General features: G+C 43.6%; 1 protein-coding gene across 5 annotated transcripts in view; it reads left to right on the top strand.

The window, feature by feature from the left end:
* The first annotated feature begins 7,925 nt into the window (after positions 1-7,925).
* tns2a (tensin 2a) overlaps positions 7,926-18,381 on the top strand; it is a 50,713-nt gene continuing 40,257 nt past the window's right edge. For 3 of the 5 annotated variants that reach the window (XM_083974932.1, XM_083974933.1, XM_083974931.1), the window contains exon 1: positions 7,926-8,727. In XM_083974932.1, the coding sequence (XP_083831058.1) occupies positions 8,599-8,727 (129 nt within the window). In that variant the 5' untranslated portion in view covers positions 7,926-8,598. Of the gene's footprint in view, positions 8,728-15,205; positions 15,345-16,184; positions 16,338-18,381 lie in introns of those variants that run through there. The other 2 variants (XM_083974934.1, XM_083974935.1) reach the window with 2 other exon arrangements.

Below are 18,381 nucleotides of genomic sequence, written 5' to 3'. Positions count from 1 at the left end.
CATGAGTGAAGCAGTGATGAAGTCATCAACCACAACAAAGTTTGACTCACTCACCTCACGTCGTTGACAGCATCTCAGTGTGATCCAGTGCCCTTATTGTGAAAATCCCCAGGGATCTGATAGTTGTGGGGGAAGTAGCCGAAATATCACTTTATATAATTTATGAAATGGTAATCGTTTAGGCGATTTGTTGTGAGTTTGTATTTAATTCGTTTCGGGTTTTTATTTTATTTTAAATCGTCCGGCGCTGTAGCCAACATGCTTCAAAACGCGGAGCTTTTATTTTGAAGGCTGGTTCCGGCTCTCGACTTCCTTTTTCAATTTTCATTGTACAAGTTGGAGAAAGGAACAAGCGGGCACTTTGGTGCGCTGAATTGCGTTGTACGTGGTTGTACGTCTTACGTCAATGAAATAGGAAATACCCCTAAAAACGACATTTCTCATGGTACGAAGTGAACAACGTAATTGAATTATACTTCGTACACGGACCCAAATGCAGAGAATTGTGTGTAGTGTTTTGAAAAAAGTGTGTTATAGAACTGCAAATTGAGTGTAAAGCAGGAATTGTGCTTGTAGTTTAGCAGACTTGGTTCAGGGGGTTGGTGCATGAGTTAGGCTAGATGTTGAGGCCATTGTGCCTCAAGAACCAGAAATTGTGTGTAAACAATCGAGAAAAACTGTAAAAAAAAATAAAAAATAAAAATAAAAAAAGGTGCTGGCCTCAAACATAAACGTGGAAAAGAGAAAAGAGGAGACCACGCACTTCAGCTCCCTTGCGTGCAGATTTATTAGCACATCAAAAATAAAAAGACAGTAAAGTTACTGTCTTTTTTATAAATAAATCTGCACGTAAGGGAGCTGAAGTGTGCTGTCTCCTCTTTTCTCTTTTCTATAGTCATATATGTCAAATTAAACAGCAGAAGCTGGCCTACAGCCTGCAAAAACCTTGTTTATATGACCCAAACACAGCCCAAACACTACTCAAATAAACAACTAAACATCAAACTTCATGAAGCACCTCTGTGTGGACCCAGTCGCCACATTTCTGGCTCATTACTACTGTACATATACAAAACACATCAGCTACCTCTCATATGAAAGAACCGGGCAACAAAGATTGGAATGACACAGCACCCGCGGCTACACAGAAGCAAGGCAGAGAGAGAAGCCAAAAACGAGCAAAGTCGAGCAAACACACAGCTTGGCCAAAACATGGTTGTACATTTCCTCTTACCTTTGCTGTTTTGCCGTGAAAAGTTTGTTTTGACGGGTAAATCCCATAGATTGTAAAAAGGTAAATCCCATAGACTGTTAGCCTGGTTGGCACGACTTTCCAATGTTGATACTCAGCATTGGGTCTGGCCAAGACGTTAAGAGAATCCATTTCTCAAAGCGCATCCTTCAAACCTGGTTTACCCGCCCCCCTCAAATGCCTCAGTCTGCTACTGGTCGAAGCCAGAATAGGCGGTGTCGAAGCTTAAACCAATCACACCGCTCTTTCCTCTGACGTGCTGAGTATCAACCTATCAACATTGGAAAGTCGTGCACTTGAACACGCCTCTACCCAGAGCCGTTGGAGAGGCTCGACGTTGATTGGCTCTCGAAAAAGAGGGTGGAGTTCCCGAAAATTCGGGAGACAGAAATCGAGTTAATAGCACGGTTGGCCAGACTAGAAGTCAGCAGCGCTTTTGCGAGGCGTGACGTCACTAGTGTGGGCGCGACCAGGCTAATAGACTGTGGTAAATCCACAATATTTCCAGTTGAACTTTGACCGGTGTTACATCTAAATCGGAGCCGGGGAACCTTTACGAGCGCGCACACAACAGCCTGCACGTGGATTCTGCTGATTCTGATTAGGCTCGTTCGAGATGAGCCAGGCGTGCGCAGAATCGATCGCCGGTGACCAGCGCACAATGCATGCCGGTTAGATTTGTGTCCGACTTGATCCCGACTTGCTCTGACGTCATGCACGCGCCTGCAACGATAACCTCACGAGATCAAGGCGGCCGCAGTTTTTAGAGCCAGGCGCCGCAGTTGCTCTCCACCGACTGCAACCGCCTGCAGCCTCAGGGCATGATGGGAAACCAAGGGGGCAGTTGTCGGTCTGAGAAGTGAAGCTCACTTCCGCATTCAAAAAGCTGCAATCCCCTCGGCTGTCGCTGGGGGCTGGCTCCAGAAGGGAGCAACTCCAATCGAGCCCCATGTTAAAATAGCCGATTTTACAGCTTAAAAAAACATATTTACAGCCTGGTACATTTTATTTTTTTGGTCTCAATCGATAGTTTCTACCCCCGCACACACTCTGAGGGGGGTGAATTTTTTTTAAACTCTACCGTTTTACTATTATTAGGGTTAAAGTTCTGGCCAATCAGGGCGCAGAACCGTTGAGTGACAGGTCCGGCGACCGCTGCTACGAGGCCAGTGGGCGGGCTCTCGGCCGGCCAACGGCCGCACCGCTCCAAATATGGCAAGTAGAATCCAACATGGCGCGGTTCTAACCCCCGTAGTAGCGGCACAAAACAGACTCCCCAAAACCAATGGGTGACGTCACGGACGCTACGTCCATTCTTTTTACAGTCTATGTGGGAAACGCACCGGATCATGAGCTGATTGGCTCTTAGTTAGGACTGCAAACACTAGGCTACGTGTAGTTGTATAATGCTGGATTATATGAATCTCATGTTGTAGGCCTACTGCTTAAAAAAATATTCACACTGAGTCAAACTTATGTCCTGAGAAATATATTGGTTATTTATTGGACAATTGCAGTACAGCATAAGAAATATATACTTTGGTGACTTCCTGTTTGTATTGACGGCGGCTGGAAACTGTCCGACTTGACTGCAGCTTTCTGTCACCACCCCCTGCTGCTGCCGCCTGCTCTCGCCGGCCATCCAGACGAGGCGCAGTTCATCTCGAACGAGCCTATTGACTCATGAGAATAATTCTGATGCTGATTGACTGCCAATACTGCCAATCACATCAACATGGGTATAGCCTCATTCTATTGGCTCTAATAGTTTGAATGAGCTGTCAATCACTCGAATCAACCAATCCGCTGCAGAGATAGAGCCAGGCATAACTGAACCCAAATAAGCTGCTCTCAGTGCAGCAGTACCCAGAGAGACAGAGGGCCTGGAATGGAGTTGTTATTTAGTCCCAGTTGATTCTTTTTCAGTTAGTTTATGCAAATTTTGTGAAAATAAAGATTAAACAATGGTTTATAGTGGCAGTTCCAAGTTGTGCCAAAAATTGACATTTTGGAAAGCTCGCCTGAATATTTTGTAGTAAAATCTAAAATTTTGTACTGCTTCACTTTATCAGAATCAACCACTGCAGAGATAATGTTCATACATTGTACAATCATTCAATAGAGGTTTTGAGCTTGTTTTTAGGTGAACATTAAATTTATTTAATTTTTGCTGTGTGGTTGCAGAGATATACTAATTTTATTATGGATATGCAATTTTCGAGAAAAGGCCTAAAAAATAGGCTTGGTTTTTAAAGTGTTGGCTCAAAAGCAGCAAACAATAATAATGTTTTTCAATGTTTATATATATTTTAATCCATGTCTTCATTCTATACATAGTTTTTATTCCCAATGATGTATTTCTTGTGATTTTGAATGTTGTACCCTTTATGATATTTATGTGATGTTTATATGCTATCAAATAATGTGTGATGTTATTATATGTAATTATTATTATTTTCTGTTAAATATTCAGTTTATCCTCACGCGCAAGAAGGCAATATTTAATCTAATTAAGTGCCCCTTGCCTTCAGGTTTGCCCCCTTTGTCTAATTGGACCACACACCAATACACTTGGTGGCTCATGTATATAGGCTACTGTGTTTTCCCATGATTCCTAATAATAACACCTGAACTACAGGTTGAAACGTTGTGCGTAAATAAAAAGAAATTGTGGCTACCAGCAAGTGTGCAGGCATACCCTCTTCTTTTTCTTTGTTCCAGTAAATTACTGAGAGACATACAAAGTGTGTGTGTGTGTGTGTGTGTGTGTGTGTGTGTGTGTGTGTGTGTGTGTGTGTGTGTGTGTGTGTGTGTGTGTGTGTGTGTGTGTGAATGTGTGTGTGTGTGTGTGTGTGTGTGTGTGTGTGTGTGTGTGTGTGTGTGTGTGTGTGTGTGTGTGTGTGTGTGTGTGTGTGTGTGTGTGTGTGTGTGAATGTGTGTGTCTGTGTGTGTGTGTGCGCGCGTGTGCACGTGTTTGAGAAACTATGGGAAAAAATGCACCAAGGGTTTTGAAAGTGCTCAGGGTGATTTTAGACGAGACTCTGGACCTCTCCCTTCTCTTCCCTAAGTCTGTAAACTTGTAAAGACATGATATGATCTCAATAGATTCCAGGACATATTAATAATCACAGCACGGTGGGACGTCTGTTAGCTTGCATTGTACAAATTGATTATTTGTATCTTCTCTCTGTAACCAATGAGTGGTGCAGGTCTTTTTACAGTAGGTTGGTGATGGCATGCTGATAGTAGAAAATGCTCTCATTGCTAAATTGATGGAAAAACTCCATAGCATTAATCAAGTGACAGGCTTGTGTCCAAAATGACAGTTTAGTTCGACAGACAGAGGCATTTTGAAGAAGACTGCAGCCGAACTACCAGCTAACAAGCTTTAACAAGGCAGTAACCCAGGTAATTGCTGGTGTTTGGCGTCAGGACTCTGTCTTTGTACAGTACAGTGAAGTTTTACTACAGAGACAAGAGAACCCAGAGTAGGACACTATAGTCCCTGTCTGCAGGAGATTTGGATATGACACATAATTTGGATGTCAGACTGGCTCGACTTTTATTTCAATTTCCTACCGGCTTTTCCATTATGACTCAGCCGTTGACGCCTCTCAAACCTAGACACTCTGCTTCCGGCTTTTGTGTCCATTGTATGCTCTGTGTCAAACCTGACGTCAGTCTCAGAGACGGGGGTAAATCCTCCTGACCTTAGTGCTACAGTAAAAAAACATGTGGCAGCAATAAATGAAACGCAGAGGTCACCACTTGCCACACCTTCCCATTTTGAAGCAGTGATTTCTCTCTCAGCGTTTGCCCCCAAAGCCTTTTTTTCTTTTTCTTTTGCAAGCTGGCACAGTTTATTTTTTTCCTCAAATCATAATGGCAGTTTTTTTTTTCCAATCATAATTGGAAGAAAGTCTTTGGACTTTCCTGTTCATAATCCTGTGGTGTTGACTGGGCACAGAGGGGCAGATTTCTTCATCCTGTCTAACTTTGCCTCATGCTCATTCTTAATCCAGATTAATTAGAATTTGTTTCCACCCAAAGAGGGTTAAGGGCAAAATTAAATTTGATTTAATATATCCCTGTGGTTCATTGTTTCTCTTTTTTGTCTCTTTCTTTTACTTTTTACTTTATATTTAAGTGTCCTTTTATACAGCACTTTGGTCATACGGATTAAATAGGCTCTGACTCACTAGCCTCTGGTCTGTGGCAGTCGGCCTCATATCCACTTGAAAAATGCGTATGACATGATGATCCTTTAGATGTAAAAGTTATTTTTGCCCACTAGAGGGCAGAGAAAGTCCAAAGTGAACGCTGAAAACCACAAAACAATAAATCAGAGGTCTGTGTGTGACATTGTCCTTTCTGATGCTGTGGGCCTCTTGCTTGATGAGACGGGAGCTTAACCAGTGCACACACCCTTGGCTTGGATATCCTCGGTTAGTCTGTGGCCTGGCAAACATGCTATTGCAGTGCACATTTAACACACACATACACGTACACACACAGTGAAGTTGTGGTGTAGTCGAAGACTGACCCACAAGAAAATAAAAGCCCTAGGACACAGGAAAGAGAAGGATGTTATGCTCAGATAGACGTTAATGAGTGCACATCTATTTTATTGCTTAAAAGTAAAAAATCCGTCAGATACGTCTCCAACCACTAAAGACAATTGAAGTCATCAACTTGAGATATGAGACAAAGGTTTAAGTAGCGTCATCCATGACATCATCACAACTGTGTCTATTTCTGAACCCCTCCTTTGTTTGTTTCTTCAGACACACAGTTCTCTTCCTCTCTGGTTCTCCATATTTGGACTGGATTTGGATTTATCTTGTCTGTCTCAGCTCTTCTCTGAAGATCTTTTCCTTTCCTCTCCCTCCGTTTCTCCTCGTCAAAACCCCAATCTTCCAGAAATCTGTCATTAATCTTCACTGATCCAGACTAGATCCGATTTCTGCCAAGTCTCCTCACGAGCGCCAAGGATTCTGCAACACTGGGAGAGCCACATGTTTGCCAGAGAGACTCAGTATCAGAGATCATAATAGTTTCTTTTAGCACCATATTTTCTAATCAGATTAAACATCTTTTGAAATTAGCTGTAGATAATGGTTGTGTTTGCAAAGTGCTGCCTGTTTATCTGCATACTTTCCAGATGCAGAGCAGAGGACTAGTGGCCGGACCTGAGTTGATTAGAACGAGTTAATTTCATGGCATGTAAAACCAGGAGGGGGGTTTGTTGTAAACACCGTATGTAGCCTGAGCTCATGTCTGAGACCTCGCCTGACAGATATAACATAAAGGGGAAGGAAGGCAAAAAAAAAGGGGGTGGGGGTGGGGGTCAAGTGGAAGGGGGACGGAGGAGGGATGTATGGTTGGTAGAGTCTAGGAGGAGAGAAAAGGAAGGACACCTGGGAGGCCTGTCTGGGGCAGAATGCCTGCAACAACAAGACTCGCCTCGTCTGTGGTTTCAGTCTGAAGGAGAGAAAGAGAGAGAAGAGGGAGAAGGACGAAAACAAATGAGAGTAAAAGCGGGAACGTTGAGAGTAAATATAAAAGTTGGGAGGAGGGGGTGGGGCAGGGCTGGAGGGTGGGGGGTGGATGTGGCGGGGGCTTTTGGAGACGCATCAAGAATTTGCCTTTTAAGGGGTACAGTCTCACTCCTCCAAGACTTGAGAGCTCCGTCGTAGCAGCCAAAACGCTCGAGGGAGAAGAAATAAACAACAGCAAAAAAAAAAAAGAAAGACCAGAGGGCAAAAGAAACACGAGCAACACTAAAATCTATCACACTGGTCATTGGTGGTGACATTAAAGGGCCCATGTCTCGTACTTTTCCTGTGTTTATTTAAAGAGTTGATCCTGAAGAAGATATTTGTTGTTTCAAGAACCGAAAAAAAAAACATTGCAATGTGTCATCTCTTCTCTCTGGAGCTCTTACGGGTCTTTCAGCCAATCAGAGAGAGACATTTTGAGCGTGTCCCCTCATTCTCTTTGATTATTGAATAAAACAGGTAAACACAGAGAGAAACCAACCTGTCCAGGTTGAATGGCGGCTGCAGGTGGGGCCGGGCTGCAGAGAGGCGACATGCTTTGTCGTGACATCCCAAAGTTGCAGAAGTCCTGACTTCTGTTTTCTGATGGCTGTGTGCATTTCCCTGTGGACTAAGGCTTTGATACTTTCACGGCACTAATATGGAAATCCGACTTTATCCAGTATGTGACCTTTAACATCGGTGCATGTTTTTTCTTAATCTGGACAGATTTCATCTAAACAATGACGAAGATGCGTGTGACATTTCGTCAGAAAACTGTTATATGTTAGGTAAGGATGCTGTGGTGAAAGAGATGTTGTTTCACGATGGCAACAAACAGGCTATTGCATCGTAAACAAGGGAGGGCTCAGTGCGACGGAGGCTCGGTCCACTCTGAATCACTGGCTTGCACAGCATCCTAGGAGCTGCCGTCACTGTTGTAGTTTTCCTTGGTTGTTTTCTAGACAATACCAACAATGTGTTGCCAGAGCTAAGGAGAGAGTGCCTGTATCTGGGAGCAGGAAACAGAGGCGAGTCGAGGAGGAGAGATGGGTGGGGGTGAGAACAGAGAGGTAATTGTATATGTAAGAGTGAGGCAACCCTAGCAGAGGGGTAGAAGCAGGAGGAAAGGGAGAAAGAAGGAAGGGAGAGACATGTTCTTTGGGATGGGAGGACTGGGGAAGAAGAAGAAGTAACAAAAGGAGAGAAGAGGGTACAGAAAGAAGAAGAAATGAAGAAGAGCTTCACAGGATGAAGATGAGGATGATACCCAGGCACTGACACAAGGGTCATGTGTGTGAGTCAAGAGACGGAGGATGCAGAGGGTGTGATCGACTGGCACAAAGAAAAGGAGAGGAAAAGTGAAGTTGAGAGCCCAAGAAAGTTTGGATGTTTGTGACTTGTGTGAGTGAGGTTAAGACGGGCAGTGAGAGGGGGGTGGAGGCACAGAAATGGAGAGTCTGCATGTTGGACTGAGCTGGAGAGAGAGGTGTTTTTAAAGTGCGTATAAAGAAGGAGAGGGGGGTGAGGCAGAGAACGCATGCAGAGTGTATCCTTCCCTCTGTCCCCGTAGCAGCGCTGTACAAGAGCCAGGGAAAGGGGAAGGACCTCCCTCCCTCCCTCTCTCACCCCCTCTCTCCAGCTGACAAAAACAGCTGCCCAGGAGCCTGGGCTGGAGCCTGCTCAGAGGACGAAGGGAAGAGGACAGAGAAGCGAGAGAGGAGGAGGAGGGAGGACAAACGGACAGAGGAGACAGAGGAGGAGGAGGTGGAGGAAAAAGTCTCCAAGTCCAGGACCTTGTTCACCTATATGGGTTGCGTCCTGAGTTCGGACTGGTGTGGGGAGGAAGAGGTGCAACCGGTGCCGGTGGTCAGAAACCCATCTCTGAAGAGAAGGAGTCTGGAGAGGAGTGAGAGTGGCAGGATGAGGCTGACAAAGGTCAGTGTGCAATGCATGCGGTGCTCACGTGAGTGTGTGATGAAATTATAGATGAAAATGTCCACAGTGATCAGGCGTGAAGCTGCTGCTGTGTGTGTGTGTGTGTGTGCGCCACCTCGGGCCTCCAGGAGGGTGCACGTGTTGCATGGCATCTGTTGCAGGATGAGTGACAGCAGCTTTACTTTTTTCTTTTTTTTTTTTGACCGAGTGAGCTTCTTATTGATCAAAGTTACATTTTATAAGCTGATCATCTAATCCTGAGTAATGTATAATGACACATTAGAATAAAACCAAAGTAATTTTATATTATGCACACAATGTTTTCTTCAATGAGGACTTCCAGATTAAGACTGTGGGGAGTGCTGCTGCGTAGCCTATGTGAAACAGGTGGCGTGCAGTGCGCAGAGGGAGCTGCATGAAGTCTGATTAATTACCTTGTGATGTCATTTGTCATGTTATGTCACAAGTATGAAAAATTAAAAACTATGTGGATGTTGAGTTAGATAGAGGTGAGTTTAGTGTGCTCCTCATCTCTTCTTGTGGCTAGCAGCCTGGGGCTATTAGCCACTAGCATAACACGGTGGAATATCCAACAGCATTGTTGGGTGGTTAAGTTGAATTGTGGGTAACATGGAGCTGGCAGCTTTTAAGAAGGAAGAATAATGTCTTCTTATAGTCTGCTTAGGGTGATTGGTGACTCTAGGTGTGAATGCCTCTATATGTCGACCCTGTGATGGATGGTGACCTGTCCAGGATGTACCACGCCCTCACCCTTCAGCTGGGATTGGCTGTGGGAATAATGCATCCTTATTTTATATTTATTTATTCATTTTATTTAATTTATATTGCTCATTTGGAAACTATTATTTTGAGTCATTATTGTTTTTTGTGATAATGCAAACTGAAAGAAAAACATGTTATTTGAATGATGAGTACTTATCATGCAAATCATTGTGAGAATTCCCCTGCAATTTATTTTTGATTTTGCTGCACCCACGTTATTCTCACACAGACTCATTTAAAACAGATTCGTATCGCTGAGTGTTTCAAATTGTCTCTGTGGTTTAATTAATTAGGAATCAGAGATGATTTCAGGGGTTGGTAATCTGGCTCTAAGGAGCCCAGTGTGTGTGTGTGTGTGTGTGTGTTTTGTTTGGCCTTGATTGAAAAGATGATGTGGATGACAATGTCATCTCGGAGCCGAGGCCACATCTGTGCAGATACAATGACACTGTTGTTGTGATGGCCTCATCCCTCCTTGGGAATTACCATAATGTACACACAGGCAGGCTGGAGTCATCTTAGAGTTTTATTAGCCATGAAGAGGACACTGAGAACCTGGGCCTCCGTCCAGCAGCTTCTCACACTGGATCGCAAACAAGCATGAGATTCAGTTGCTTTTTGTGTCCAGATGTGTGAACTACCAGGTGCATTTTTCTAAATGTGAATGGATGCATATGTTTTTCGTGTGTGTGCGTGTGTGTGTGTATGTGTGTGCATGCTTGGTTGCACGACAGTCCCAGTGGCTCCATATCACATGCTGAGCAGCGTGGGAATGTTGAGCCCTCTGGACTACGTCATCCTAGAGAGACTGACCCCACTGCATGGGTGTGGGAACCAGTTGGATCCCACTGAATGTCCTAGAGGAGGAGATGTTGTCTCATTTATTTATGGTCTTTTTTTTTATGAACTTGTTTTTCACTTTAGCTCCATAGTTAATCTCTATGGACCTGCAGACAGCCACAGGTGATGACGGAGCAGAATGCTATGAAGAGCGATCAATGCCATTAAGGTTTTAATGCCATTCAATCCTGGAACCAGACACGTGCATTCCTGATCAAACACATGCCAACGACTTACTGGAAACACTTGGGAACAGGAAATGATGTTCCACATGTTGCGTGTGGTGTTATTACACAATTTGCTATTGATGTTATAATATCAGCAACACAGAAGGATGTTATAATCCATTTGACAGGAAAACACACACATCACATCAGCTGTTCCTTCACCATTTACACATGTTCGTAGTGTGGTTGAAACGCATCCTTAAGACGGCACTGAGCTCTGTTTTTTGTCATTAATGATTTTGTGAGAATTGCCATAACAACATCGTGCAGCCACTTATTGGATTGTCCAAAGACTTCTCTGTTTTCATTCATTGTCCAAATGCGCTCAACGTGCTCAAAACATGCTCGACTGGGCCAAATCTGCCTCTGTCCAGTGCTTCTTTGTCAGTTGTTGATGGGGAGAAGCTGAGCATCAATAAACAACCTTCTATAAATGGATTCCTGAAATAAACAGCTCTTGGCAAAGAGAGTCAATAGTTCATGTGGTTCTCTTTAGAGAAAGAAGCTCTGGTGAACGCTGTAGAATTCATGTGGGACAAATCAAAGAGGGCGAGCCTAAGACAGAATTGATGAAACAGCCTCATCGAATTTATACCCTTATAATAAAATGATTTTTCTGATCTGTTAAATTATGTGGTATGATCACAAACGGGCCATTGAAAGCAAAGGGTCTTCATACTTTGGCAGGTTTTTAAGAACATATTTAATTCACCAACATGCGCAGCCAAGGGTTCAAGTGTGAGAGTCATTAATGGAAATATGTGGTCGATGAATTTTTAATATGAAACATATTCTCTCTCAATTTCCATTGTCGGGGGATGGCAGGATTTCTTTTCCAGGGCGATGTCAGTCCATCACTATGGACAACCACTGAAATGTCTCAGCTCTTTTTGGATGGATTGTCTTGAAATGCAGAACAGATATCCTACTCATTGTGTCCAGAGGATGAATCTGGTCAACTTTTGGTGGTCTTCTGACTTTTCATCTACCTATCCACAGACAGACTGTTTTGGTTTGATTGCCAATAACTTGGTACAAATTGTCTTGAGCATCTCTAGATCTCGCACCACTATCAGGTCAGAAGTTTGATTTGTCCTTTCCTTGTGCGGTGTGCCTCATAGCCAGCATTAACAGCTATTTATATACTCGTCTTGAAGAGACGTTCAGGATCAAACTTCTTACTTTGCTCACAAAGAGCTGTCTCCAGCAGCAGAAATCATCAGAAATGTTAACTTTTGTCTCTATAATGTTTTTTTTTCTTCTACATAAGTTACCTTGCACTGTGGCCTATAAATCTACCCTGAAGACATGGGTTCTGCTGAGTGGGTGTACAACAACCTCTTGGACTGTAAACATAACGATGGATGAAGCTGTTGTAATGCAACAATCACGGCCACAAGTTGCTTATCATGCTACAAAATTATCCTTTTTTTTGTCACTATTGAAAACAGAGAGTAAATCGTTTTGTTTTGTTTTTTGCCTTCGTTGTTGACTCTAGAAATATATAGCGACCTGGCACTGTGACAGCGGTTTTATATGTATTTTTCTAGCTTCTCTGTAATTTCTCATGAACAACAACAAAGTTTAGATTGGCCATGACCAATACTGAGGCCTCGAACCACAGGCATTCACTACAATCACACACCCAACGCAGGAAGGAAGACTGACCGGTTAGGGTTAAATATAGACCCCCCAACACTCACATCAAAATAGGACAGAGTAGAAGTAGAATAGAAGAACTGCACACACTCCTTCATGGTAGAAAAAAGGTGAATTCCTATGTAAAGCCCAAGCTCAGGGGGTGGCTGTCGTAGACTAGATTCCTGCGGCTTGAAAACAATGATCTGTCGCAAACTCAGAGCAGGATTTGAGGAATGCTTGTTGTGTAGCGGGCACACAGATGAAAGCTGATCGAGGGAAAAGGGAAAGACATAAACCATTTCCTCCCTCAGTAAGTCTCCAAAAACCCACCAACAAATCCCTACACCGCCCTTAAAAGAAACACCTCAAAGCAAACTATTCACAAAATATTTTCTTTTCTTACACACAAAAATGTGTAGCTTTGACATTAGGCCAACTTTTGAAAAAATGTCTTTGGGACCGAGCGAGCGGTGTTGGCCGACGGAGAGGGTTTTTATTGAACTCATCAGCACAATAAATGTGAACACGTGCTTGTTTGCCTCCCTGCGTCTCACCCGCTGTTCCCACTGCTTTTCTCGCCATTTCGCTCCTTCAACAGCTGCACCTTATCAGCCGCTGGCTTAGTGCTGTCTTACACAATCCTTCGTCAAACTACGCAGCCCCCTTTTCTAGCCTCCTCCTCCCCTCATTTCCTCTCGGCCCAGGCTCCACACACACACACACACACACGCACACACACTCCATCCACCTCTTTCTCATTTACCACCATGCACGATTCAAGTCCTTCCACTTCCTCCAAACTCTAAATTCACCATTTCAGACAGCGTAGACATAAACACACCTGGCATCCACTGTAATATTTCATGCAACATGAAACACCTTGCATTGTGGTGTTGACCGGAGTCGTGTGGTGCAGAGAAAACTTAGTACCATATTGCAAATGTGTCACATTCTCAAGTTCTCTAAAGTTATTTCCCTGTATTTTCTCCTTTTTTATGCACTTTGGCTTTGTTCCCCCTTCTCTCCCCATCTCCATCTTTCTTCCAACATGGCCCTCCCCCACTTTTCTCATCGACTCAACCCCTCATTCCAATCCCAAGCACCAGCTTCCTGTCTCTCGTGGTCCCTCAATATTTTCTTAGTCTCACACATGACCCTCCTTTTACCTTTTTCACCTCACTACTTTGCTCCTTGCTTCTTAATCCATCTCTCCTCCTCCTCCTCTTCAGCTCCCTCCTCTTTTCCACAATCCAAAAGAAAGGGAGACAAAATTCCATAAACAATTAACCTCCCCTTTTAGTTCTCCCTTTTTTTCTGTACCATGAGCCGGAAATTCCTAGGTTATGAGCACAAGGAATAGACCGCATTGGTGCACGTGTTGTTTGGCGGAGTAGTTACTGCACACGTCATGATTCACAGTCACATTCTGCATTGATTGGCAGGGATATACTGCACAGCCTTCATACCTGCATGTCAGTCTAACACATATGGAAGTGACTAAGAGACTGAAGTAGCAGACAGGTATAAAGCTCTGTGCATTAGCAGGCTGAGGCTGGGTAATATTATGGGCTTATGATTTAAGACAGGCAACTATAAAGGAATTCACCTATATGGGCAGTTGGGCACATGGAGTATAATCCAAACCATGAGCATGTACAGAGACACTTGGCAAACAATCAAAGATTTATATCGTCATCTAAGAAAATCTTTTCTTGTTTTGATTACAGAGGACCAGCTCAGACTTGATTGACAGTCTGGTTTTTGAAATTTTAAAAATGTAGCTATGCTTTGTGCACTTTTTAATTTTAAACGCTTTTGTCCTTATAAATGATTATTTGAAGGTGATTCATAATATTATTGTCCTAAAATTCATTCACTGCAGAAAACCTTTGTGAAAGAAAAGTAAATATCAAGAAATGTGCCTGATAAAGCAGTAGAGCCTGCATGGCCCATTTCTCTTATTTCACCACTAGGTGATGCTACTAACACACTTTAGTCACCCTCAGCATGCAGATGTTAATCAAGGCACATCTGTGTTAGTGTGATGGAGGTTTACAGTAAGCGGATACCACACTAAGCCCACAATGATGCAGGGACTTAACGACAGTGATTGCCAACCAGGTGTACTTGTACTACGCGTGCACTCCTGCAGTCATATAAGTGGGGTATGTAGACAAAAATAAACACAAACGCATAAACACAAACTTTCATTCGAATTTGTGAGTAAATTATCATTATTGCATCCTTCTGGCAGAGGTTAGATGATTCCCCCACCATCCACCAGATCCCAGTCAAATATTGATTGTCTACAACATCCAGTTTTAAATCAGTTATTAGAGCATGACAGGTGATGGTGTTGAAGGATGAAAGGAGGACATGGAGGAGTCTACATGGGCTGTCAAAGTGCCCTTCACTTGCTGCTTTGGCAGTAGGCCTACTGTATAAACCACATAGGCTACATGACAAGCTATAGAGAGACCAGGACTGATTTAGTTAAAATTGTTTTGTTATTCATTATTAACACTTGTTATTATCGCCAATAATCTATAATGACCCCCACTATGAAGGATGGGACCAAATTGGTAGTTATCACAATTATTAACAAATACATTTTTTTTACATGCCCTATTGATGATGTACTTGCTGTTGTGTAGGCCTATTCTTTGTCCCCCTGTCCTGGATGCAAATTGGTTATAGTTGATAACTTTGGTGGTCTACAATTACATTTAATTATGCGTAAATAAATAACTAAAATAAGAGAAATGATGCTGAAGATGTTGCATGAGAGATTAAATAAATGGTAAATCTACTGAAGTACAGTATATTCTTGAGTGACTTAAGGTTTTTTTGAAGGGATAATACAGTTAAATAATTTGACCAATCCAGATCGAGTATCCTCACGCTCCCCTCCAGGAAGTAACCAATCGGAGGAGGCCCTTCCAGTAATAGTACTCCACACATGCTCTTAGCTGCGTGTTGCTCCGCCCCTCAGCCCCACTTAGGAGGGTGGACCGGGATAAAGAAAACAAGTTATCTCATAGTCGCAAGCCATGTTATTGATGGCCTTCCCGAGAATGAGGGGCAGCTCTTGAAACAGTGGATATGATTAGCGGGAAAATGAGCAAGGTAAGTGTAACAGTCTGGGGGGAAGTTTTAGGGCTTTCGCGCTAGTTTCGCTTCATTAATTAACTTAATAAGTCAATGTTTGGAGTGTGCGGGGATTTGGATGGATGTAGGATGTGATGCTGAACTTTTCCTGCGCATGTGTTGCGCACTTTGTAGATTTAGAGTGTTTTCTGTCGTGGACGCTATAACGTTAAAATGATAAAAGTTTCATCACTGTGAAGAGTTCACGGTGTCACAGCCTTAATGTTTGACCACACGGAGGTCTGTCTACTTACAGTGCTGATATGGTTTGAAGGCGGCTCACTGAGGTACTTCTGTACTGCGTGTGCGCGTGTATTTGTGTGCGCGTGTATTTGTGTGTGTATGCGTGCGCGCGCTGCTCGAGCCTCACCATACCTGCCCGTGTTTAAGTGCAGTTTTCTGCGGTAAAACTACACTTATTAGGTCTCATTGCTGTTTTTTTTCTATTATTTTCTCACCGCAATTAAAAGAAAGTTGGCTGGACTTTGAGTGACTTGTTGCTCGAAGCGTCGCACTTCATTACACTGACATGAAATGGTCTGAACAGGGTCATATGATGCACCCAGCCAGCAGCCCCCCCACCGTCCCCATTGTTACTGCGTCAGAGCGAGTCACCCATCATTAAGGCTGAGTGCGCGTGCATGTTGCGGAGAGCTTTAGTGACACAGGTGTTTTTTTTTATGTAATCAACTAAAACCTGTTTTCATCAGCCAGTCCTGAACTATGTGGATGAAGCATAAATAAATGTGCCGTTGTGCTGAGCTGGGAATAATGTTTCCTCTATATTTCTCCAGTAATTTTCCTCGTGTTTATTCCCAGCTGTAGGCCTGAATCTGAACAGGCCAATGCCAAGGCCAAGAGCTGGAGAGGCAATGTGGATCAGCTGCCACTGATTCCTCTTACTCATCACTCATAAATGGACCAGGCTGTGTTGTGATGGAGACCTGGAGTTTGTGTTTCCTATCTGATGCAGTGAGTTAAAGTCTAATTTGGTCTAAGAAAAAAAAGTGGGTTTACATTACACAATTTGTTGCTGCCACACTTGTCAGATTTTGATGACAGGCTATAGGGTTGTGTGTGTGTATGTGTGTGTAATACACAGTTAGCTTGGGGGAACGTTAAAAGCCGAAGCAACTAAAAGTATTTGTGTGTGTGTGTATGGTTGGTGTGGTGGTCTTTGTTGGTGTGCATGTGTGTGCATGCAGACACTGATTAATGGCCATTGCGTGGTTCATACGTTGGTCAATTAGTGTTGGCTCCATATCTTGATCCCACCTTGTCAGAGTTCCTATCCCCCTCTGTAACATGAGGGAAACAGCTACGGATTAACAACAAGATAAGATTGTCCACTCTCCTCCGACCTTTCCTTCGCTGATAACAGTGTGGGGCATTTGCCATTTTTCATCTATGTGAACCCGTATTTGATGCAGATTAGCGCCGGTCTGCCTGCATTTTCATCAGATTGGATAAAGAGCTTGTGATGAAAAAAAAAAAAAAAATCAAGAATTTCTCTGGGAAAACCTGGGCAGGAAATTCAAATAAATACGCATGCACACCTCTTCCTCCTCCCGACAGAAAAAAACAAAAAAACAGAGTTGCCTTTGAGCAAGGCACTCGTATACAATCAGTACAATCCTATGGTTGTGTTCAGTGTACAGCAGTTGTTCTATATTTGTAATTATTGGGTGTAACTGCAAAATTTGATGGTGCAGAAATGGCACCGTGATCGGTCGTGTTTATTTGGGAGACCCCCCCACCCCCCGTTTGCTGCCAAGTCCAGAGGCTGACACAGAGGCTGGTTCATGTTCCCTTGTGCCAGATGCAGTTACACCGGGTTCATATCTACAGTAGCAGCCATTCACTCTCACCTGGAAAAATCTTGTAGCATTAAAACAGGAATGAATCCCCTGTGCTCCAGTGGATGCAGCAGCAGGTTTCACAGGTTTGTGGCTGCAGTTGAATCAGATCCGCTCCCCGCAGGCTTGAACATCACTTAATCGTCACCCCTGGATGATGTCATCCACTTACTGAGGCCACTTTGCAGTAAGATTTTGAGGCAAAACAGATGCTGCATTTTTTTTTTGCCAGTAAATATGAACAACTGCAGCAGGGGGTGTTGGTGGCGCTCCTGGAGCAATAAGACCGTTCTGTGTGTGTGTGTTTGTGCATGCGTGTTTGCAGCAGGAGTCCAAGGGAACGGGAAGTGTAACATGGCGGCACGCTGACCTCACCTCAGGAACAGGGAGTCTCTGTTCCCTCCACTGCCTGTCCCACCCTTTTGGAAGGACACGTGCACTTACATACAAATGAACCGACACACACATTTATTAACACACGCACACACGCTCAGGCCTTGATGCCAACAAATGATGCAGGAACCCAGATACGAGCCCATGTGAGACACTCTCAATGGAGGGTGGGATTCAAGTACACAAGGCGTCACAAACACACCACTGAGTGACTTTGTGATGGATAAAGCTGTGATTAGCAACTGTTGCACAAATTAACAACTCTTGGGTTGCCGTCCATTTCTGGTGCACATTGAACCTTCCTGCCACAAGAAGGAGACTCGGGTCATTTCCACAGCACCCAAAGGTCAAGTCTGTAAATTTCCTTTTAAGGACTTGAGAATTTTCCCCCTTTGTTGCAGACGACTTAAGTTGGTGACGGTCAATGGGAAAACCTGCTCTGCATTCACACCATTTGCACACCAGATGCGTTTTGACCTCAGAAACGGTTCACCTCTATTCCTCATAGAGCTGTAACAACTGATTAGTTGACACAAAATCAACACCTAAAGGAAAAAAGTCAAACATCGTCAATGTCATTTTTTATTTTGCAGAGTTGCAGCTGTTCTTTGTCTTATGTGACTTTAAGTGTAGAATAACCAGTGTGAATTCATTGTCCCATTAGTGACTGAGCTAATAAGCTTGTTAGCTATGGGAGTGGAGCTTGTTAGCAGGCTTTTCCGTGTACCACGTTCTGACCCTGCCTTAAGTCGAGCAAAACAAATATG

Source organism: Trachurus trachurus (assembly GCF_905171665.1).
Source record: "Trachurus trachurus genome assembly, chromosome: 7".
In the NCBI taxonomy this organism is placed as follows: Eukaryota; Metazoa; Chordata; class Actinopteri; order Carangiformes; family Carangidae; genus Trachurus; species Trachurus trachurus.
Note: the sequence above shows the minus strand (reverse complement) of the source record. Positions and strands in the feature narration are given on the sequence as shown.